Source organism: Microtus oregoni, unplaced genomic scaffold, assembly GCF_018167655.1.
Source record: "Microtus oregoni isolate MIOR12 unplaced genomic scaffold, Mior012 000008F_ref0000371, whole genome shotgun sequence".
In the NCBI taxonomy this organism is placed as follows: Eukaryota; Metazoa; Chordata; class Mammalia; order Rodentia; family Cricetidae; genus Microtus; species Microtus oregoni.
In genome coordinates this window covers 3,326,392-3,351,553 of record NW_024543067.1, presented here as the reverse complement: position 1 = coordinate 3,351,553, position 25,162 = coordinate 3,326,392, and the positions used below count along the sequence as shown (strand labels likewise).

Below are 25,162 nucleotides of genomic sequence, written 5' to 3'. Positions count from 1 at the left end.
TACACCAGACTGTCAAAAAATACTTTTCCTCCAGGAATAACTACATGCTTTCTTTCAGAGCAAAACAAAGCAAGCCAAAAGTCAAAGACCAAGTGAAAATCTTTACACAATTTTATCAAGCAACCAACTTAACACTATTCCAAAAGCCTTTGCTATGTATGTCCTACATGCCTAAGGCTAATTCCCATCTCTAATGACGGCAGGAAAATCATTCACTGTGAATAATTGCCACCATTCTTCTTTGCTATCTCTCCCTTTAACAGAAAGCAAATTACTGAACACACAAGAAGCTAGCGCGGAATAAGAGCCTGTGCGCGGCCTTTTAGGTAATGAGAACAGTCAATTGCTGAAGGCACTGGTGTGGCTCATCTGGCTAGAAGGCACCAGAGAAAGCTTGCTCCAGTTACTGTTCTGTCTTTTACTTAGCTATCAACCCCACTGTCTTCAATGTCCTCAGCATTCTGAAAGCCATTTCATCTCATGCCTGCCAACCTGAACACAGTCTATTTAGGTAGAGACGCTCAAGTAAAGACACAAGTTTTACAGGTCCTGAACAATGTTAATCATGAGCAAGAAACACTCACTCTAGATCCCAGTTAAACAGTGAGAGATAGACACACAAGGACTCTATAGGAACTTACTTCAACTTTATTTTTATTTATTTGTTTATTTGTTTGTCTATTAAGAGGTAGGAGGTGGGCCATGTCACATGTGTGGAGGTCAGAGGACAACTTTCAGGAGTTGGTTTTCTTCCTACGATGTGGGTTCCAGGAACTGAACTCAGATTGTCCTGCTTGCAGGCAAGTGACCTCACCACTGAGCCATCTCTTGAGCCTCTCAACTTTATTTCTAAAATAGTAATGTAAGCCTTCAGTGGGAAACATAAGCTACTAGAAGCTATCATCTTTGAGCACAGACATGTAGAAGACACTGAGATGTAGTTGCTGCATCACATCAACTAGACTACTGAGCTCAGCTGGCGGTGCTGCTAAGAGTTCCAGTCAAAGAAATCAAAGCTCCAGGAAGTGGCGTGCTGAAAGGCAGATGACTGAACTAATGCTTGAACACGGGAGCCATTCTCAAAGATCACCACCACTGCCAGGCGGCTTGAACACTGGAGCCATTCTCAAAGATCACCACCACTGCCAGGCGGCTTGAACACTGGAGCCATTCTCAAAGATCACCACCACTGCCAGGCGGTGGTGGCACATGACCTTAATCCCAGCACTCAGCACGCACAGGGAGGGGAGCTCTGTGAGTTCGAGGCCAGCTTGAGGTACAGAGCTAGTTCCAGGACAGCCAGGGCTACACAGAAAAGCCCCCTCATACATACAAACACACACACACACACACACACACGAATCACTATTACTGCTACAACTATCAAATTGAGAGTAAGACCTTCTAATATACCGTGTCTTAACAAGTAATCATAAATACAACTCAGACAAGCACATTTAATTAAAACCACATTAACCTGTTATTAATGAGAAGAAAATAATCCCTAGAGACATGACATATCCTTTGTGGTGTGAACTGTAAGCAAATTATGAACGGATCCCAACTTAGAATAGGCGGCTCACAATGTTCTGAGTTTACAATGATGTGAAAGTATTATACCCTGAATAGGAATGATACATTAAGTTTTGAATTTTTATCTTTTCCTGAGCAAGCGACAGGCCATTCAACACTCACGGTGCTGTGGAGCTATCAGCCACACGATGATGAAGGTTGATTTCATTTGTAGATCACAGAAAACATAAATACACCTAATTAAGTATCTAGGGCCAGAAGACATCTACAGTAAAGTCAGTAAAGCTAGAACATAAGCAGAAGTAGGCCTTCTTTACTCTAAGACAATGGCCAACCTAGTCCTCTCCGCTGAGAGCCTGGAAAGCTGTGCAGTCATCCCAGCATGGTGCTACAGGCATTTACTACTCCTGGACTCCAAATCAGTATCTCTATACCTTCAGTTCCATAAACAGCAGCAGAGGTAAGCTATACCACAACTCTTCTGTAGATTCAGAATCAAAGTACACACTATAAAATAAAATAATTTTGATAGGTTGTCAAAATTACTTATCAGTGACTTAAGTGATATTATTTTGTGGAATAGTAATTTTTATTTATCAGAAAATGTGAATAGATTAAATATTATTTAAACAACACTTTTGATTTAATTGCATAATTACAAAAACATTTAATTGTAATTTTGAACTGTCTGCTACATCCTACAAAGTTGAGAACACCTGTGAGAAATGTTCTCATAGAAGTTAAACATTATTAATCGGGTGTACTGTAATTTACATGTGAAGAAAGCACGCAGCCACAATGACATCTAATAAGAAAAACAAGGAATTACCTTGGCTGACAGATAGTGCTTGTAGTAATAGAGCTGAAACAGCAGGAACGCAGAACTTGTCAGTGTTAGGAGGGCCAAGATCACGTTCTTATTGATTCTACTCATTGGTCTGTGGTCTTCTCGCAGATATCTTTAACAGTAACCCAGCTGTTATCATCTTCTTCATGAAACAGAAAGATAATCTTGTTTTCTGTGAACAAAGAGGTACTTCTGAAAAGGAAAAAAAAAAAAGGTCAATTTGGCAAAAAAAAAAAGAAAAATTTAAAATTAGCTTCAATAATCATTGATCTCACACACACACACACAGACACACACACACACACACACACACACACACAAGTTATTTAGCCAAGCATGGCAGTACATGGCTATCATTTGGTATGCTGAGGCAGGGGAATAACAAGTACAAGGCCAGCCTGGGCTACACAGTGAGTCCTAGACCAGCTTGAGCAACCTAGAAAGACCCTTTCTCAAACAGACAAACAAACAAACAACAAAAGCAAAACTGGAAGAGAAAAGGCTATCTGCAGCTCTACAGAACACTTTGGCCAAGAGGAATGCAGGGGAAGGGGAGGGGCTTCTACAATGTTTCTGAGTCAACAGACCTGGCCTGGGACCTTTGGATCTCAGAATGTGAGTCAGACAAGACTTCTGACCGTAATGAGAACTACTTCTGGGGGATAAGTGAGAAAGAAGTTTTTAGTCAAGAAGCACAGTATCTTTGTTTTGTGAGGGTGTGTGTGCGTGTGCGCATGCGCACATGCACGTGTAATATAGGAATAAATGATCTTGGTATTGGCAAGGGTAGCGAATACTTTAGTAAACATTTTGATCTTTCATCCTGGGTATCAATCACCTCCAATTATTTCTTCAGAATAAGAATTTAGTATGTATTTCCTAACTCCTCTCCAATATATGATCTTGGATAAATATTTTTATTTGTCCTCTAGTGTTTAGCTTTATGTCTTCAAGAATACTAATACCTCTTTCACTTAATAACCTAAGTTTTCTGACTTAGGTTTTCTGGTTGTAAGGAGAAACTGGCAAACTATGCCACCTTCTGTCTTCTTTCCTTTCCCTACTTATTTCTACTTGGTTATTTTCTTCTGTCCAATAACTATGTTCTTTTGCTCTTATTTGTTCAGTGTCCCACAATGACGTTATATACCCACTGCCCACTCTATAAAAAAGAACGTAACAGCGCTGCTTACTTTCACTGTTTGCGCTGTTTAAACACAGGTGTCGGGAGAGTTTGGCTGTGAGGTCACACTTTACTTCCCCTGAGAAGTTACAGGGTTTATAGCTATACCCTGCAATGCTAATTTTTCTCTTGGTTGACCAGCTACAGGGAATACGATTTGTTTTAATGGATCACCATGGAAGCACACATATTCCCTACCTTGTTGACCTAGACTATATAGTGATAGCGATTTCTATATATTCATTTTTCCTTGGCCTTTGCATAGTCTCTCAACTTATAAAGATTTCTTTGTAGAAAACTTTTTGATGTCGTTTGAATACTGTGTGCTGGCTCCTGCACACAGAACTTCTCAAGTCCTTCACGCGGCTTCCAACACCTTCCGAGCTGGCCCCTCCCTGGCTAGTCGCCCTGTCGTGGTCGCCTTCCCCGTGGTTCACGCCTCCAGCCACTCCTTTAGGTGTACAGAGCAGCAGGCTGCAGCAGTTCCTTCCCTGCCGAGGCACCGTGCTATGCCCGGGTCCTCACATCCGATCCTTATCCCCGTATCTTCCGCTCTCACCACCCAGATCAAACGACACCGCCCCGACCCGGCTTCCACGAGCGTCTCCATCAACCTCCAAACTCGAAGCCGGGTGCGGACGATCAGTGGACAGCATCGGCATGCAGGGAAGATCTGCAACCGGGACGGCCGCAGCACACCGGCGGACCGATCTCGGCCTCCTCCCCACCGCCTTAGGGTGGCACCGCAAAGGTGGCTGGTACCTGGCGACCAGCGACAGGTGCCTGAGGACGTCCGCCCTGGACCAGCGACCCAGCCCGGTTGCCTTCATCTTACCTCACTCTACAGCAGCGGCGGCGGCGACCTTGCTTTACGGCAGTCACAGCCGTCGCAAAGGGGCCGTCAGGCGCGCAGTCGCACACGCTGGACCTGGGATCGTTCTCGTCTTCTGCCACTTCTCTAAATTCTTGGAACTCTGCTGTTTGCTTGGCCTTTAGAAAGCCACAGGCAGCCTTCCCTTTAGCAGTGAACCGAGGCTGCTTCAGAATGTAGGAGAAACTCCGGCGAACAAAGCAGAACTGTCTCCCCTGGTGTTCTGGATCATCAGTACAGAAAGCTGTTTACGTGCGAACTTTGGGAGGATAATGATTTCTTCCCTTCGTTCTCACCCCACCCCTGCCCTTCTGTAAGCACACACACTAAGCAAGCAGATTCAAAACAACTCCTTGGGTTCTGCTTTGGATGCCATTGCTTGCGAATGGGGCTGGAGTGGGAAAGATCGCTGTGTATTGATGAGCAAGCTCACGAGGTTGAGCTGCCTAATTGACATCCAGGTCTAGGGCTGACTTCCAGTCTAGGGCTCAGAACAAACATACAGTTCTGGGGACTGGCATCTTTTGCTTTTAATGGTGTAGTTTAAAGAGTTATTGGTAAGGATCAGATGTGGATTTTGATAAGAAGTTTTGAGAATTAAAGGCACCAAATTATTGTAGTTTTAAATTCTCTGTACGAAAATTACTAAGGGCCCATAGAAAAAGATGAAATAGTTTACCCTCCACATCCCGTTCTGTATTGTGTAATTCAAGCTGGTCTTAAACTCTCCATGTAGCCCAGGTTGGCCTTCAACGGATCCTAGTACTTCCACATCTCAGGTGCTGGGATTACAAATTTGCACTGTCATGCTTGGCTTAAAACAGAATTTTCCTAAAAATTGTGATCGTTTCAAAAAGTCACTATTAAGCCTGGATGCCTATGATTCAAGCATTTGGGACGTCAAGGTAGGAGGGTCAGGAGTCAGGCCTTGTCTTTTAACAACAACAAAAGTTAAAATTGATGCATACTGGAGTGACAAGAGGTGGTATTTTTAAAAAAATGAGCAGTGTTTATTATGCTAAACAATGTGCGAAAATTATAAGTAAGAAGAGCTGTCTGGTTTTTATAAGTGAATCCTTTTCAAGTGCATAGCTGTAAGTGTTGTGGCTCTGAAGGGAAAGGCTTCCCCAGTGCAAGTGTTATACCTCCGCTCCAGCAGTGGGCGGAAGGTTTCCAGAGCAGAGGTGTTAGAGCTCTGCTCCCGCTCCAGGACGTATCCTGGAGTCCAAATACCACAAAATCCCAGTACAACAAACCTCACACAGAGGTTTATTGCAAGGGGAAAAAGAAGATACAGGAAGGTAGCTGCAGAAGGTAGCTCAGTTGAGCAGAACACGGGGTTTATATAGGGTTTCTTGGGTAGGTAGGCAGGGAGCTTTCCAGGGTGGCCTGGGATTAGTGGGATTCTGTGTACTGATCTTTGGCAAACCCAGGGATTGGTAGGATTCTGTGGCCTGATAGTCAGGCAAACTGAGATATTGGTGTGATTCTTTTTCTTGCCCCTGGTCTTGGGTTTGGGGTCAAGTTGGAATCAGAATGTTTTTCCTTGATCTTTTTACCCTACAATAGCACATCTTGTCCTGCATAAACCTTGAAAAGAGGCAGAGGACTAGCCAGTTTTCTAATTTCAATTTAAGTATAGATCTCATTGTTTTTCCTACATAAACACAGTCATAATGGGCCATCTGCATTTTCAAGTTTCTGTTACTATAAAATGGACCAGAATTTAAAGATATATGCCAAAGAAAGATTCTGGAACCCCTAAAAGAAAATTGGCATTCTTTTTCCTTTGGTTACCTTAGACATAACTTGTCAGGAACATTTTTTTGGCAGTTTACCTTTAAAGTTTCCCCCACTTATAAGTAACTTTATTTTCAACACAATTTTGAAAAGTAAAAGCCCCATATACCACTGGAAGTTGTAGAATAAAAAGATAAACACAACTTAACTGGTCACAATGATACTTGTTAACAGCCTGAATGTGAACCGCTCTCTCAAAGGCTTCTTTTGGTCTCTCCAGCCACTGGCAGTTTTAGAAACACGGAGAGGCAGGGCTCTAAAACCCTGGAGGAAGTGGGCCATTAGAGGGGACAGGCTAAGGTTTGTAGCCCAGCCCTGCTTTTAGTCTGCTCTCTACTTCTGGGTCCAGCCCATCTAGATGTGAGTAGACTCAGCCACCTGCCGCAGCTGCCATAAACTCTGCCATGCCCTACCTCCCATGATGGACTTTAACCTCTTCAACTATGAGCCAAAGGGAAGGTTTATCCCCCTAAGTTACTGCCATCAGATATTGTCAGATAACTAAAAAATAGCACTTCTCAAGAATGTCAGCGAGATACTTGTAAGATTTTAGTTCACCATAAAAGTGGTTTAATCTGGTTAGCTAAATTTAAAGCCATTGGAAAGGATACAAAGATGAATAAAAATAGCCTCTGTTAGAAGTAAACATTCATCTTTCGAGAGTCATCCAGGAGTGTGTGTATACACATCCTAGCCTGTAACATTTGTGGTATTCTAAGGCAGCAGCATAAAGTAGCAGCCCCAACAAACTTAAGTAGCCAAGAGCTTAGACATCAAAATGCCTTCTCCTCGGGCTCAACAGATGGCTCTGCAGTGAGGAGCACTCAGTGTTCTCCTGGAGAACCCAAATTCTAGTATGGAACCTCAGTCCCAGGGTATCCAGTACACTTTTCTGGCCTCTGAAGGGACCTGCACTTATGTGACGTACTTATATACACGTACATAAACCTAAATAAAAATAAATTTAAAAAACTGTAATATCCATCTGGACAGATAATGTTTCTTAAGGACAATAAATCCAGATTCAAATATGGAAGTCTCAGATTCCTCGAACAACACCATGACAGCATGAGTACCATATGACCTGGTATACATGCGTGCAGACACTCCAGTTGGCACGTCCAAGCACCATCCGTTTCCACAGGTGCCACCCATGGTGATATAAATACGTATGGTTCAATCTTTTCTGGATGGACCTTGGGAACAAGTCTTTAGAGGCTCTCAAGGCAAACATAGGGATGGCTAGGAAGGGAATTCTGGGGTACTGGCCATCTGTTGAATAGTAATCTAAACTTGGGTGTGTCAGTGGAAGCCGGAGGAATCCCACCTCTACTTTCCTTTCACGTTGCTGTAATCAAACACTCTGACAACAGCAGCAAGAAGGGAGAGCTTATTTGGGCTCAGTCCCAGATTACAGCCTATCACGTTAGGAAGTCTAAGAGGCAAAAGCTTGAAGGAGCTGGCTACATCACATCCCAAACCGTAAGAACAGAATTAATGTGTGAGAGTTAGCTCTCTCCTCTGTTGTCCAGGACCCAGCTGCGGAATGGCACAGTCCACATTCAGGGTATGTCTGCTCAACACCATTAATTCAAAGAAGGTAGCCCCTCCTTAGGCGTGGCCACAGATTAACCTGAGACAATCTCTCATTGAGACTCCCTTCTCGTGTGATTCTATACTGACTTGTGTCACATAGACAATTAACGCCAATCACCAGACACCCTTAGGGAGTTCCACTGGGTGAAGCTGGTAGCTTATCCCCACCATGATGCCATATGAAGCAGAGTTAACTAAGCATTTTACAGATTATATGTATTTTCTGTCACATAAGAGCGGGTACCTTCAAAGGCAAGAAAAGGGCATTCGATACCCTGGGACTGAAGTTTCATAATAGAATATATATATTTATATATTCATCCCTCCCCTTAATACCATATACTTTATCACTGGTGCAGTTACAAGGAAGCACAGTAATAAAACCAATCCCTTCGGTGCTGACCTTGGGCAAAGCGGGTAGAAGCAACTAGTGCCAAGCAATGTTAAGTGTAAAACTCTGTTTAATACAGGGAATGTCAACAGAAGCTGCACACAATTTACTAAGGAAAAGACACAAATTTGGGGGAAGCTAACTGCTATGAGGGTTACGTTATGGCTGGACAGTGAAATGCTCCTCTAGATTCTTTCATTCAATAGCAGTGCTACCTTAGTCTGTGGAACCTACAGTTGCTGGGAGTTTGCTGTTTGAGGACAGGTCTTAAAGGTCACAACCAACCTGTCTGTGACTGGACCAGTCTCTTTCCCTGATCTGCCAGGATGTGAGAAAGCAATTCCTTTCAGATGCCTGTCACTACCAGCAAGCCAGTTCAGTCACCATGCCTTCCCGTACGTGACAGATTTCTATTCCCTCAAAATACATATTTCTTCCCTTAAGCTACTTATCAGGTTTTTGGTCATAGTGACAAAACTAACAGCCTACATATGTATAGTATCACCTGCAGGGAGGGATATGAAGAATGTATATACACCATCATATGATGGAGGAAGGTCATTGGCTAATAAAGGAACTGCCTTGGCCCATTTTATTGGTTAGAGGATAGGTGGGAGGTGTAAACAGAACAGAACGCTGGGAGGAAGAGGAAGTGAGCTCAGTCTTGACAGCTCTCCTCTCCGGAGCAGACGCCTGAGAGAGACGCAATGCCCCTGCTCCCGGGATGAAGCTCCGACCCAGGATGGACATAGGCTAGAATCTTCCTGGTAAGCGCACCTTGGGGTGCCATACACAGATGATTAGAAATGGGCTAAATTAATATGTGAGAATTAGCCTAGAAGAGAATGGGCCAAGCAGTGTTTAAATGAATACAGTTTGTGTGTTGTTATTTCGGGCATAAGCTAGCCGAGCAGGCGGCCGGGGTGCTGGGAATGCAGCCCCGCCGCCCCTATTACTACAATCATACACAAATACTAGCTTGCAGTTATAAGTTAGAAAGAGGAACCTTCAAAATTCTGACAGCCGATTTTATTGAATTAACTTTTAACTGTGGAGGCCAGTTCTTTGCATAGCAACCAAGAAAGAAAAGAATGAAGGATCCATGTTTGCCTTTCTTCAGTTACCTTCTATTTTAATACCAAAATGCTACAGCTAGTACTGTTTATCTGTGTGTATGTATGCAAGAGAAACCGCTGAGAAAAACCTAACTTTTCAAGGGTAAGTGCATTTAAAAATCTCGATTCTGTTAAAACTGTTAAGTTGCACCCATCCATAGGCGTCTTTCTACTCAAGAGGACTGCCTGCCCCTGCAGACCTCTGTCATACACTCCTCCTCATGGTACAATGTTTCCCTTTTATCTTTCTCTTGGTGACCAAGACTTTTAAGAACAGGAACTACAGCCTAAATATAGTCATTCTGACATTGTTATTTGGTTTCCCCTTCAATTTGTTTCAGGTTAAAGAAAACACTGGTATCAGGATGGAGTTCTGAGTCTGACTCTTTGAGTGAGCCCCTATCAAAATGCACCTTAGGCTGTGATGCACTAATTACTGCATCTTCAGTGTATAAAACAATAGCTACCAGTGACATGTATTCATTTCTACATTAACAAATTTAAAATCTCAGTTGACTAGTACATTATTCTCAGAAGCTGCCTGTGACTAGGGGCTACTGAGCAAATACAAGGCTTCCATCATTACATAAAACTCTATTAAATGGAATTTTCTAACATTTTAAGGCAATAGCACTATAGCTTTTAAAATATTCTCATTCTCAACAAAACAACTATAGATATTTAAATAAAAGTTGATAAAAAATCAAACACACAAAAGAAAGCAAAGAAAAAGTTTAATTTTTAGAGGGATAATACAGGTGCTTTTGTAAAAACTCGAAGTAGAACATTTTATACAGAACATACAATCATTTCAACACACAAGTTACTGGACTTTACACTCATTCTGAAGTTTAAAAACAGCATTTAAAAGGCTTTGTCTTGTTTCTAAGGAAAATGAGGCAGTGTGCTCATTTCAAACACTCTTGTAGCACTGAGTATATCATGTGTAGTTGATTAATGGTCTTCATCCACAACTTAAAGGTTAAACCTGAGGAACTGCAAATTTTTTTTTTTATCACAACTGCATAGCAAAGTCATGTCCAGATAACAGACATACCAACATCCTGTAGAGTAGGATAACTTGTAAACCATTTAATACGTCCAATTTAGAGCAACACAAATATGTCCAGAGAATAACTGATATAGGTTAATGAACAGGTTTTGAAATGTTTTTCAATAATTTGTCAAGTGTAACAAATAACTGAACCATCTTGTTGTTGTAGAAGAGTTATTTCATCCAACTTCACTCTGCACGGAGTACCAGGCCATCCTAAGTGAAAGTGCAAATTCCCGATGGAAAAGGAGCTGAAGCCATTTGCGTACTTAGGCTTCTACTCTACACAGGGACGCTGTGGAGGAGCTTTTACAACTGTAGAAGGTATGTAGTAGTTGAGAAAATGTCCACAGACTCAGTCGTGCACTAAGCAAATTAATAGTAAAGAACACTTTAATAGGAGGTCTTACTTTTTAAAAAATCATTTAAAAATCATCGGTAACACCAACTTAAGAATATGCTTTTTCAAAGTAAACAGGATTTACAAGTATCCAAACACTTACAGCCATTATTAATGAAAACCACCCCCTCTCCAGAGGACTCCATGTCATTACACACCTCACAACAGCCCTGTGAGGTAGGCTAAACAATGCAGAATATTTTAAGTAAGGCAATAGAGACCCAAAGTGGTGAGTGACTTACAAAAGATCGTATTACTGTATGGGAGAGTTATAGTGATTAATTTTAAATACTTAATGTCACGAATCTTAAAGCCTAGCAGCTTTTCCTGGCGCTATTTCCCAGCATTAGCTATTATATCTTAATAGAATCAGTCATGCATTTGATTCTACAGAGTCTCCGTCAAAAGATCAATTAGACTCAGTCCTTTGGTACCTTAGAGATACTGAGAATGTTCAAATGACATTTTTCTCATAGTTCTGTGCTCTCCAAAATGTTCCAATATTAAAATGCCTTTTACCAATCTCTTCCAACTTGATTTATTTTAAAATTGGTTCAAAGTTCCAAGCAAAGCAAATACATTCACTGACTGCTGCCCTACATACTGTAAATCCTCTATATAGTTTTTCCTAAGCACCAACTTAAGTTGACTGAGTATTATTAAGAAAATATATAATTTTAAACAAATATAACTTAACTGATGATGTATCAAAGCCTGTATATTATATTAACCCAGAAAAAAGTACCCTTTTAATATGATTGGATAGTCAAGATAAAAGTTCTATGGTAATTTCTGGTGTTGATTACTAAGCCGATATTCTTAACATTCATATGGCATGTATAACATTTCAATTCAAACAACAGCAACGAGCAATCTACTTAACTTCCAACTGGAGGAAAGTTCCTATGGTATTCAAGTTAATCATACCTCTTAGGTAACAAATACTGACATCAGACTCACAAGTGTGAACACTGTTCAGATACAGATAAAAAACTAAAAATACCAATTGCAATGTAATGTTGGTGTGATGATCTTCAGTAAGAAAAGCTTTATTACTGACGGTAGTTCTGAGTGCTGAGCTACAAAAGGTACATCTGGTTGAAAATAACAACTTCATGGTGACCTGGATACTAAGTAAATCCATGCTTACCTCTTAAGGACTGCATATAGTGTAAAAACAAAACCAGGAAAGAAACTTTTCCAGACTTTTGGTTACAATATAAAAGTGTAGTATTATGATTTATCATTAATTTGATAGGTTTTTTTTACAAGCTAAAACAAATGTACTTTAAATTTTTAAAAGTTATATCGTGTATGTGCATTGTGTGTGTGTGTAGGTGTGTGGGGGGGGGTGTGTGTGTGGTTTAGAGGACAACTTACAGGAGTTGCTTCTCCCCAAACTTGTGTGCCCCAGGGAACAAACTCAGTCATCTTCCTGGCAGCAAGCTCTTTTCCTGTGATCCATCTTCCCAGCCCAATGAATGTATTTCTTTAAGAAGTGTAATGACATATTAACAAAACATTATTTTTAGATGAAGACTATAACATCAAAAACAGCAGAGCGAGGTGCTATGGTGAATTAAACTCTACTAGTTTTGGAAACCTGCATAGAAAGTAATAAAACTGATGCCATAGCATAGAAACTCAAGTACTGTTATACGGCTTATATGCCGTGACTGAAACACTCACATTTTCGTCTAGAGTGGTGTGAGACCAGCGCGCTGCCTGCTGTGCTCAAGAGGCACCATGGCCTAGAGGAATACAGTTCATGGTAAGACGTATATACTGTCTCCTTTTAAGATTAATATTCTTTGGAGTAATCACGTCCCAAATATATCCCTTTCCAATTTTTAAAATTGTTTTTGAAAGAAACAACTGCAAATACATAAATAGTTATAATTTTTGGAAAAGATATATAGAGAAAAATCAATCATTCTAAGTAAGTCAGGAAATAGAATATCTTGACCTAATTAAAATATTTCATTATAAACATTTTCTTTTATTATTTATACCAAGGATCTTGGAAGTTCAGGTTATACATAATATTGTTGATGGTTTTATTCCACAAATGAGACCCTGACTGCAAGTCAGTCAAAATCTTCAGAACAGACGGAGAAGGGCACACCTGCTGTCCAGCAGTTCACTGTCCTATGGCAGAGGTGCTATCAAACCCACAGACAAACCCTTAATACTTCTTTAAAACCTCTACCTGGAACATTCAGAGAATCACTATATATTACATTTCTATGTGCATTAGTCATGAAGTGGTCGGTGTATTACATATTTACCAAACTTTAAATGATGTGACAGTCAGCTGGGTCAGTGAATTGTAGCAGAATTCTTTTCTAAAGTGCTTAAGGCAGCCCCTTCCTGTCTACTTCCAGCTGAATAAACCTGGGTTGGAATTCAACTGCTGAAAGAGAAATACAATACTTCCTACATGTTTTTATGAGACAGTTTCATACCTGTGTCTGTGCATTCCAGTCCACGTCTCCTGCGCTTCCTTCATGGAAAGCAGCGGTGCTTGAGCGGGGCACGCAGACACGGAAGCAGGGAAGAGCGCAGGGAGCGCACTGTGAGTTATGAGAGGACCTCTGGCGGATGTACCACAGCAGCTAAGCTGCGCAAAGCTCAGTTTTTACCTCTAATGCTAATGAGGATGTCAAAGACTATGATCAATTAATAGTTACCTTATTTTGAAATGATTTAAGTAGGCACTATATTCAATTATTTTTAATTTAAAAACAAGGGTGACAAACTTCCTTTTAACTTAATAAACTTGGGTTTTTAAACTAAAGTACTACAGATGTGGTTTTTTTTTTAATAAAATAAGAGACAATAAGAATCAGAGAGAAAGAAAAAGCTGTTACTTGAAAGTAATGAAGGAATAATTAGTACCAAATATCACGTGATAAGATCTTGGACTCTTATTCACTGACTTTATACTTTGTACTACAGATACACTGAGAAACAAAACCTCTTGGTAAAAATCACGCATATTCCAATGAATGCGTGGAAATTTTATATAAAGGTCTCAAATGATGGTCCAAGAACCACACGCACTCCTCCAGCCCTCAACAGAAGGCCCTCACCACTAAGTGCAAGCTGCCTGGCCTAAATTCAATTGACAGTGAGTGTGCGTAGAGGAAAAAGGCACTGTATAAATGAGAAGACAACTATGGAAGATATAATATCATAAAGAAAAGTTCTATGTAAGAACAGCTGGCTCTTAATGTCATTTTTGACAAAATATACTGAGTAGTCACACAAAACAATTCCAGTCAATTACTGCTTTCAGGTATGACTTTACAAAAAGGAGCAACTCCTTTTTCCTAAGGTCATGAAATGATATTCCTATAGGTAGTAGAACTCTGAACAATGCCTTTCAAGCTATGAAAAATGAAAATAAAATACTGCTTTGGGGAACCAAATGAATATTGGCATATTTCACTCTGTAAATCGTTTCAGTCTGAAAAGCTGCCAATGTGTTATCAGATGACAGCGCAGATATCTGTTACATGAGAAAAATAGTATCCTACGTCAAATTTGTTTTATCAACAGAACAAAAACAATCATGCCAGTAAGCAGCAAATTTTAAGAGCAAATACTTATGACCGCCATACAAACACCACACAGAAAGCAGCAACAGACACTTCTCCAGGGAAGTTTGCCAAAGCCCAAGACACTTAAAACAAAAAGAGATTTAAAGTCTCAAAAATTAAAAGTCGAATATTCACTTCTTTAAAGGGCTGTCTGAAAGCAGTTTTATAATTTCAGCTTCAACTTTGGCTTCAGAAACTCGAGTTTCAGCAACTCTGCAATAGGTAACCACAGCTGCACTTGCTGATTCACACATCCCCTCGGGAAAGATGTGGGCTCGGGGAAGACATGCGTGTTCATTTGTGGAAGAATCATAAACTTTTAAACAGTGAATGAGTGAAACAAAAAGACAAAAAAAACCCCACCAAATCTTCAAATAATTATTTGAAAACATTTATACTAAATCAGACACATGTAGTTTTTTCAAAACAGTTAGTTAAACTATTCTATATCTTTGTAAAAATAACTTAAACTATTCCAGAAAGGAATACTTTAGAAATATTTCTTTATAATCTTTCACAGACAAAAAATTAGTAATGTACAGCTTTTTACCCTTTATAGAACTTAATCAACAAACTTCCACTCTCATTAGCAAGGGTAAAAATAAGCAATAATTACATTATCATCAGTGCTAGCTTAAGAGGAAATCTTTTCAAAGGTAGCTTTAAAAAGTGGGATTAAAGAAGAGAACAAAATCAGAAAGCCAGGCTTTTCAAATGGTCCCCAGGAGCACAGGGAGGAGCAGAAGGTGTGACCAATACTCCCTTTGCACTGTCTAATTTCTTCTTATCTGCTTGATATTTTGGGTTATAAGAACAATTATCACAATATTTTAGAGGAAAAAATTATATGAATCTGGTCAATAAATAAGTTACCTGTCAAAAGCCCAACTCATTTATAAAAGGTGAAATGAGCCGCTGTAAGAAAACTTCTCTGCCATCCAAGGCAATGATCTGAATTTCTACAAAGTCTTGGAACCCTGTGTTCTGAAAGCATCAGGTTAAGGAATTAATGACAGCTGGTGAGGAGAAACAAGAACACAGTAAGCTTTCAGAGCTTTGCAGCCCAGGCCCTGGGTCACCATATATAACTATTACTATTAGACGAGCCAAAGTATCTCAAGAAACGGAAAAATGGGTTTCTACATAAATCCTTCAATACCACTCCTTTTCTATTTACTACTCAAACGACAGTCCATAGGTACTGGCTTCTGGGACACTAAGTACTCTCCTGTGGCTGCTTCCTATTTGGTGCTTAGTCTAGCAGAGTCCAGGCTTTAAAGCAGAGCATAGCAGGCCTCATTCCCACCACTCCAAAACGTCTGCATTAGGAACTGCGTGGAAAGGCCACCCAAAGAAGAAGGGTAAACACAGTCTGAGGAGCTGTTACTGAGTGACATTGTTCAGGCTGCTTGCTGAACCGGTCATTCCATTTTCACTTTTCTGAAGTGTCCTCACAGCACTTGGAACCTGCATTCCAGTACTCAAAGAAAGTCCACCACACCAGACCTAGGACAAGACAAAACCTCGGTTAGACTCAGATCAAACTGAACTCCAGGAATCCTTAACCTTCCATTTGAAAGGCAAATGCCACATATATGAACATCAGCAAATCCCAAACTGATAAGTTTAACGTTTGAGCTGAGGAGGAAGGGAAAAGCTCACAGTGGCCAAAGGAAGACTTTGCAGAAACCACCGAAACTGCATCCAAGAACGGGAATTCAGGCAGCACAAACTCCAGAGGCTAAACCAGATTAATGCCAGCAGACAATGTTGACTGCTGATACTTTCCTAATCATTACAACCAGGGGATATGTACCCCAAAGAAACTTCCTTATCTTCCTTATTATTTTAACAGAGGCTTGGCTTTAGATATAGGACATATGGGCCAGTGAGGCGGCTCGGCAGGTAAAGAAAAGGCAGTGTCTATGCAAGCCAAACGACCTGAGCTTCATCCCTGGAACCTGTAGTCAAATTAGAGGAATCAGCTTCTGAGAGGTGACTTCCACATGCACACTGTGGCCCATAATATCTCTCTCTCTCTCTCTCTCTCTCTCTCTCTCTCTCTCTCTCTCACACACACACACACACACACACACACACACACAAATATAAAGTTAAAAAACACAAATGAGTTTATGAACGATAAAGTCACCTTGCTTGTGAAAAACAGTCCTATTAGTCAATAAAGTTAGAAAATAGATTGGAATAGTCAAGAGACTTAAGATATAAAAAAAATATGGACAATTTAGATTATCAGCTACCATGTATACAGCAAACATGAGTTTAAAGCAAGGATAACTGTAGAATCATTTAAGAATTCCTACTTTCAAATATAAAACTGTTAACTAGTGTTGCACCAAAGACTCTACAACTGAAATGATGAACTACATGGCTAACATTTAACATTTTTAAAACCAGCAGGCTTGGCAATAACAAATTCCCCAAAATGTGAAAATATTCCTCAGATACAGATGTAATAAGTTAACTGTTTAAATGATTCGGGAAAAATATTTCTTTAAAATACCTAGCAGAAGAGGGCTGGCCAGACGGCTCAGCAGTCAAGAGTCCTGGTTGCTTTCAGAGGAGTGTGTTAAGTTCCCAGCACTCACACGGTGGCTCACAGCCATCTGTAACTCCAGTTCCAGGGGGTCTGGTGCCCTCCTCTGGTGTAGGAAGTATTACAGCTTGTATTAGCCCGCCCACTGAGGCGAGGCCTCTCTTACTATTTACAGGGTTCATGTCCTTTATTTAGGGCTAGAATCCACTAATGAGTGAGTACATACCATATCTTTTTGGGTCTGGGTTCTCTCACTCAGGATAGTGTTTTCTATTTCCATCCATTTGCATGCAAAATTCAAAATCTCATTATTTTTTTACCGCTGAGTAGTACTCTAATGTGTATATATTCCACACTTTCTTTATCCATTCGTCCATTGAGGGGCATCTAGGTTGTTTCCAGGTTCTGGCTATTACAAATAATGCTGCTATGAACATAGTTGAACAAATGTAGTATGATTGAGTAACTTTGGGTATATGCCCGAGTGGTATTGCTGGATCCAGAGGTAGATTGATTCCCAATTTCCTGAGAAACCGCCACACTGATTTCCAAAGTGGTTGCACAAGTTTGCATTCCCACCAGCAATGAATGAGTGTTCCCCTTAATTCATATGCTCTCCAGCATAGGCTATCACTGGTGTTTTCGATTTTAGCCCTTCTGACAGGTGTAAGATGGTATCTCAAAGTTGTTTTGATTTGCATTTCCCTAAGGAGGTTAAACATGACCTTAAGTGTCTTTTGGCCATTTGAACTTCGTCTGATGAGAATTCTCCTTTCAGTTCAGTACCCCATTTTAAAATTGGAATCAGAGCATGCATGCGCCTCTTCTCTTTTGTTCCCCTTCCTCCGTGCCCAGTAGGCTGCTCCTTTGGGTCACATGATTCAACCGGTCTGATTTGTGACTTTACCCCTTAATAAATGCCTATCTATTTCTTATTTCTGAGCCAGTGTGGGGTTTCTTTTAAGTGTCCGACCACCATAACCCCTGGTACACTCCTCTGTCCTCTGTGGCACCAGGGATGGATGAGGTGGACATACATTCACTGCTTGCTTAGGGCTTCTATGCTGTCATAAAACACCATGAACAAAAGCAGAAGGAAGGAGTTTTTCTTACATTCTGTATTACAGTTCCCCATCAGAGGAAGCAGGAGCCATGGAGGAACGCTAGCTTACTGACTTATTTCTCACAACTTGTTCAGCTTGCTTTCTTATACGAGCCCAGGCATGGCAGGCAACACCAGCCATGGGTTGGGCCCTCCCACATCAGTCAAGAAGATACTTGACAGACTTGCCTACAGTTCAATCTCATAACTGAAGTTTCCTCTTCCCAGATAACCCTGGCTTGTGCCAAGGTGAGAGAAAACATCACAATACAACCAAAATATACAAGCAGGCAAACCCTCATATACATAAAATGTGTTTATTTTTTAATTTTCAAAAAAATACTAGCAGAAAATTTAAAGGTCAGTTTAAAAAAAAGTAAGCAACCGAGTGGTGGTGGTGCATGCCTTTAAACCCAGCACTTGGGACACAGAGACAGGTGGATCTTTGTGAGTTCCAGCCTGGTCTATAAGAGCTAGTTCCAGGACAGGATCCAAAGTTACAAAGAAACCCCGTCTTAAAAAAAAACAAGAAAGAAAAGAAAAGAAAAAAGAAAAAGAAAAAAAAATTAAGCAGTACTAGAGGAAGTGGGTATCCAAGTGCAAAGAAGAAGAAAAAAAAGGCATGAGCTAGACTGTTTACAAAAGTCTACTCAAAAGAGATCAATCACAGACTTAAATGTAAAACTTAAAAATACAAAACTTGAAGAAGAAACAAGAGCATAAAGACAGCATGCCACTCCATAAAACTGAAAAGGAGGCTAAACGAATCTGGAGCATTAATGTCCAGGATGGTGGCTAACTTCCAGAAGAGCCTCTTGGGGGTGGAGGTGGGCACAGGACACTGTAAGGCTGCACTGCTCGCTCGGGTGCTAGTCACAAAGGTGAGTGCAGTCCTGTAAATATCCATGCTTGCCATTCTGTACCTCTGTATGTTAGGACTGACTTTAATAAGACATACTGAAAACACACAGAAATTTAGAAAGGGTGGGTGGGGAAAAGGAGACGAATACAAAGGGAGTAAGGTACTCTGCTTCCTCAAATAATACAGCACATATTATTCTCAAAACTGCCAAGCCAGATAAAAAATAAATAAGATACTAACCATGAAACCAGGCAGTACTGGCTGAGTAAATTTTGTCTTGAAGGAATATAGCAACTGCTTTGAGTGTGCATCATAGAAAGACAGCTGACCTAAAAGGATAGAAAGTCTAATGCATTATCCAAAGTTATAACATCTAGGATCAACATGTGACCATGTCAAAAACTGTATTTTAGCATTAATTTTTTTACAAACTGTATGAACCATACTTAACAATTCTTATAAAAATCTGAAAACATGAAAAGAAAATCTAACTCTGGTTTTCTCCTGGCATTCAAGACCTTGGTAGTATCTCCATCATCTATTAAGCTGGTGCAGAAGTAAGTGTGGCTTTGCACTGTTGAAATTTGCCATCACTGGCATACGTAAGAACACCATATAATTCTTAAATAGTTATGGTTATGCTATGTACCGCTTTAATGTACATTGCTTGCTTTTTGTTTCTTGTTACTAACATTATTTGCTGTTTGTTTTACATTTATTTTATACTATGGAAATGCCAGACAAAAAGCAAACTCAAGTTTTCTTATATATGTTCAAAACTGGTTGTAAAGCAAAAGACAAAACCCACAGCATCAGCATGGAGTCTGGTCGAGGCACCACTAGTGAACGTACACTACAGCGCCGGCAGGATCCGCTAGTGGACACGCACTACAGCGCCGGCAGGATCCACTAGTGGACACACACTACAGCCCTGGCAGGATCCGCTAGTGGACACACACTACAGCCCTGGCAGGATCCGCTAGTGGACACGCACTACAGCGCCGGCAGGATCCGCTAGTGGACACACACTACAGCCCTGGCAGGATCCGCTAGTGGACACGCACTACAGCCCTGGCAGGATCCGCTAGTGGACACGCACTACAGCCCTGGCAGGATCCGCTAGTGGACACGCACTACAGCGCCAGCAGGATCCGCTAGTGGACATGCACTACAGCGCCGGCAGGATCCACTAGTGGACACGCACTACAGCCCTGGCAGGATCCGCTAGTGGACACGCACTACAGCCCTGGCAGGATCCGCTAGCGGACACGCACTACAGCCCTGGCAGGATCTGCTAGTGGACACACACTACAGCCCTGGCAGGATCTGCTAGTGGACACGCACTACAGCCCTGGCAGGATCCGCTAGTGGACACGCGCTACAGCGCCGGCAGGATCCGCTAGTGGACACGCACTACAGTGGTGGGGTAAAAAAAGGGTCTTGAAGACGAGGAACACTGTGGTCAGCCTTCACAAAATGACAGTGACCTTCTTAACAACTAATTACACAAGAAGTTGCTGAGCAACTCAACAGGGACTGTTCAGTAGTGGTTTGCTTTGGAAGCAACTGAAAAGGTGAAAGACTTGATAAGTGGACACCTCTTGAACTGACCTAAAATGAAAAGGAAGTTGTTTTCAACTGTTGTCCTCTCTTATTCTACACAGCCATTTCTCAATGTGATTGTGAATGTAAGGAAAAGTGGAGTGTACATGACAATTGATAATGATTAGCTCAGTGGTCAAACCAAGAAGTTTCGATTCTGATGAATCTGTCAAAAACCACCCCACCTGAGAAGTATGCTTAGCAAATCCACGAAATGCATCAACAATTGCACTGCTTTCGGCTGGCACTGGCTAACAGGAAGGCCTGATTCTCCACAAAGGGCCTGACCATACCTCAAAAAACCACTGTTTCAAATACAGAGCAAAGCACCACATCACCAAGCAACTCACTACTGCTTGTTCAAGAACCTAGAAAACTTTCTGTCATAGAAATAATTCCACAGCCAGGCAGTGGTGGTGCACACCTTTAATCCCAGCACTCAGGAGGCAGAGGCAGGCAGATCTCTGTGAGTTCGAGGCCAGCCTGGTCTACAAGAGCTAGTTCCGGGACAGGCACCAAAGCTACAGAGAAACCCTGTCTCAAAAAAACCAAAAAGAAAAAAAGAAAAGAAAAGAAAAATAATTCTACAATTAGCAGGATGAAGAAATTAGTCAGATTCCTCGTGTGTGTGTGTGTTTTATACTACCTGGATAAATATTTCTTATTGGTAAAAGTTTGTTGATCCTTAATGGTTCCTATTCTGATGAGTAAAAATGTATTCAGGCCTAGCTGTAACAGTTTAAAATTCATAGACCAGAACAGCATCCTTTGGCATCCACCAATAACATTACTTATTCCACATTAGCTGTTATTAGCTCACTAAATGCTAAGATCTCTTCCTTCATACATTGATTGTGCCAAATTCTATCAGCTTTTAAGCTTTACCCCATCTGTCTGCTAACTACTGAGCCCAGGCACACTCCACTCCACTCCCAGTCCGTCTTTCTGCATCATCTTGCCCTGACTGACTTGCTCAGTTTCACACTCGCTCTCTCTTTTGGAGGTCCCCTTTGGCGGCTCTCCTCTTGGGTCTCTATCCTAACCAGGCTGATATCATTTGTCTTTTTTTCATCTATTTTAAATGCAGTGGTTTTGTCTAGTTTCTCGTTTTCTTAAAGAAATCAACTGCCACTAAACAGGAACAGGAAAAAGCAGTATTCCTATATACTTTCACAGAAGTGAAAGCACTTTGCAACATTACTTTGTATACATAACGTATATTCAAATACAAGCAAGTATGGGGAAATGACTTTTTAGAAAAATAAGTACACTTACCTCCATCAAAGTCACAAAACACACCTATTTTCTCAGGAACAGGAACATCCAAAGCTTTGACCTTATTGTTATGTTTGGCAGCAAATGTGTTCTGTAACCAGCTGTTGACATGGATGCACCAACTGGTGTTTGTCTTTCCTAACTGGTCAAATTTTCCCAAAGTTTTGTATGCTACGCCCACACTGTAGGATTTACAATCCTTCTGGGCTTTGACTTCCCAATAATGCTGTCCACCTTCAATAGCGGTATCTCCTGCAAAAGGTGAGGAAAGGTTTTGACTCTGAGTTGTCCTTGAGAGTCACAGATCTTTAGTTACCACATGTTCTACAACAACGTAATTTCTCTTTTAGAGTAAATCTCAGTGTTGCTCAGAATAGCCACAAGTTCAAGATCCTTCCACCTCAGCCCCCAAAGTACTAGACTACAGGCTTATGCCGTCATACCCACTAAATTTAACTACTCTTTCCGTGAAAATAACCATGCCAACAACAGATACTAAATACAGAGTATGTGCTATAAATTTACATGTATTGCTTATGTTTATATGAATATAAAATAATTTAAAGCCTTTCTTTGTTAAAATCCCTTCACGGATTATATATTCATGAGGCATACTCTATGAGCTGAAGTAGAGATTTAAAAGTATCAGTAGGTCAAACTAAAGACTGTAAGTACTTGTAACTCTCAAAGTATTCAGGTTTCAATAAGAAAGCTTCTACAGACTTGTTCACATACAGGAAGGCTTTCTAGATGCGAAGTAGGAAGCTTACAGTGTACTTAATATGTGACCTTAAATCTGAGAACACTATGCTTTATCCTACCTAGCACTGTGTATGACTCCCCAGTAAAACGGTCTCTGCTGCCTCTTACTGCTGGTGGCCTGGAGCCTACAGACGTCCGTTTTGGGGATGGTGTACCACTTCTAAAAAAAATCAGAAGCAAAAATAAAAATATTTTATGTTGAGAATGGTTCATAAATTAGGATTACAAATCGCAGCAAAAGTTTCTGAAAATACTTCTCATTGTGTTGCAGCATTTTACTTCATATAAATTATTAAGAGCTATCAATTATGAACACAAATATAAGAAGTCATCAACACAAAGCAGGCTGAAAATGCTAATGTCATGCAGACTGAGCAAGGCGTATACCAAGAGCACACAGCTGAAATAAGAAACAATGCCAAAATGAGACAAGACTTGCTGATGGAAAAAAATTAAGAAAGATCTTGGTATGTTATAGCTTATAAATAAAAAAGCAGGTTCCTTATATAACCACAACTAAGTAGTCATTTTATTAGCAGTAATTTTGTTCTTGATCTTCTCTTCTTAAAAAAGAAAGTTACCTGAATCTATGTACTGGAAATATCAAAGCTCAAAGCATGCCCACTACTACAATGAATAAGATCAATATGATCTCCTTTCATAGCAAATAACGTGACAGCAAACTGGACATTATTACACTCTTCAACAACTCTCAAAAACTTCAAATAGACTAAATCTCTATCAAGGTAGCGCCCCAGGTTCCACGGTGCACTTTTTGCAGCCTCAGTTCCTTGTAGCTCGCCCTTCAAGATGTGTTTAAAGTACGCTTTAATTATACTGAGTTTGCATTTGAAAAGCATTTTCTTTTTGGTTAGTATCCTAAAATTAGGCTCTAGAGAAGCTCAAATGGTCAAGTGCAAGCTTAAGCTTAGCGTGCAAGTATAGGGACTGGATCTCAGTCCTTAGAATGCATGTAAGTCAGGAATGGTGATCTGCACTTGCAACCCCGGAACTGGACAAGTGACAGGTGGGTGCATGCGGCTCTCTGGCCAGCCAACCTGCTTGGTAAGTCCCAGGAAAATAAAAGATCCAGTCTCAAAATACAAGGTGACTGGCACTGGAAGAATACTGCCTACCTATCTACCTATAGTCAAGAACACACGCACACACTCACACATGAAGGAGGGGAGATTTTGAGAGATTATTCTGAGATTATTTAGGGAAAATGAAAATACTTTACTAGCAATTACAACTTAGAAGTTTTCCAATACAGTTGCATTAGAATTTTTCTTCCAAAGGAAAAAATTTAGTAGAAAATAAATTACCAAATAAAATTAATGTACAAATCCCTCATACGCACAAGAATAAAGATATTTAAAGTCATTTCATATGATCCAATAACCTCAGTTTTCATTGTTTAAATGTTATCTTACTGTCAAGGACAGGCTGATTAGATGGTTTTGAATAATTAAACTAAACTGAACTGCTTCAAGTGTCCACTTTGTAGTGAATGATATTAAGTATCATGATTACATAGAATAAAATCTGCATGTTTAGTTTAATTCTTCCTAAAAAGATCAAAAGTCCTGTATTTTTATAAAATTTTAAAAATACATTAAAAGTGAAAATTGAAAAAATATTCATAAGCATAAATGTGGCTGTAAATAAAAACCAGCAGTATATATGAGAGACTATTAACAGTGATTAATTAACATGCTAGAATAATAAAGATATTCTTTCCTTTAAAAAGTAAGGTTTTGTAAATTATACATTATGTTTATTCAGACAACATGAACAGGGATGAATGAGGACTGGAAAATGAACATTTCTGTGAAGTTCCTGGGGCAGAAGTGGAGCAGGAAGAGCAAAAATGAGCTGAGTGGGAGTCTCACGCTTTTATCCCAGCACTAAGGAAGTAAAGAGAGGAGTATAAGGCTGGAGGAGACAGGAGCTGGGGGACTCGATGGTGTGTGACTCCCAACTACTGGAATTACAGTACTCTCTGTTTCCCTTTGAGACTGGACCAATATAGTGTACCCAGAGTGGCCTTGAACTCACAGAGATCCATCTACCTCTGCCTCCCAAGAGCTAGGATTAAACGTGTATGCCACCACTGCCTGGCTCTGCACTCTGATCTTTGGGTAAGCTTTATTTGTTGAAGCACAAACAAAATATCACCACACATATTTAATCTAAATAAGCCATTCTGTTGCTTTAGAAGTGTAAAAAGCCCTGCATTAGGTGCCACATTAGGAAAGCTTGAAAAGGAACAGGGTTAAAAATAAAAATAAAACTGGCCTAACATGGCTCATAAATTATAACAAAAGTTTTAAATCTCTGAAATATCTATGCAAGACAAGACTTCTGTGTGATTCACAAGTATCTGCTAACATTCACTTGAAGCTGCTACCTGAAACAAGCTTCTCCAGGAGACTATATGACTGGGCAATCAGGATAGCTTACCAAAGACCACCTAACGCAGTCACCAAAATATTACTGCATATTAGCCTTCCTCTTGGCAATTTAGTTTCATAGACTGATATTTACATATAATGAACCGTTTTAGCTAATAAATATATTTGTAGAAAATACATTTGGAAACTAGAGAGG

The 25,162-nt window shown here is 40.4% G+C and overlaps 2 protein-coding genes across 7 annotated transcripts in view; both read right to left on the bottom strand.

The window, feature by feature from the left end:
* The window catches only part of Fktn (fukutin), a 42,866-nt gene extending 38,382 nt beyond the window's left edge, over positions 1-4,484 (bottom strand). The window contains exons 1-2 of one of the 4 annotated variants that reach the window (XM_041657122.1): positions 4,399-4,484; positions 2,363-2,572 (exon numbers count right to left, since the gene is read on the bottom strand). In XM_041657122.1, the coding sequence (XP_041513056.1) occupies positions 2,363-2,467 (105 nt within the window). In that variant the 5' untranslated portion in view covers positions 2,468-2,572; positions 4,399-4,484. Of the gene's footprint in view, positions 1-2,362; positions 2,573-2,769; positions 2,851-3,761; positions 3,972-4,398 lie in introns of those variants that run through there. The other 3 variants (XM_041657123.1, XM_041657125.1, XM_041657124.1) reach the window with 3 other exon arrangements.
* A 5,575-nt stretch (positions 4,485-10,059) lies between these two features.
* Fsd1l (fibronectin type III and SPRY domain containing 1 like) overlaps positions 10,060-25,162 on the bottom strand; it is a 71,208-nt gene continuing 56,105 nt past the window's right edge. For 2 of the 3 annotated variants that reach the window (XM_041657054.1, XM_041657055.1), the window contains 4 exons: positions 22,612-22,712; positions 21,791-22,042; positions 19,154-19,242; positions 10,060-15,898 (listed from right to left, as the gene is read on the bottom strand). In XM_041657054.1, the coding sequence (XP_041512988.1) occupies positions 15,776-15,898; positions 19,154-19,242; positions 21,791-22,042; positions 22,612-22,712 (565 nt within the window). In that variant the 3' untranslated portion in view covers positions 10,060-15,775. The remainder of the gene's footprint in view (positions 15,899-19,153; positions 19,243-21,790; positions 22,043-22,611; positions 22,713-25,162) is intronic. The other variant, XM_041657056.1, reaches the window with a different exon arrangement.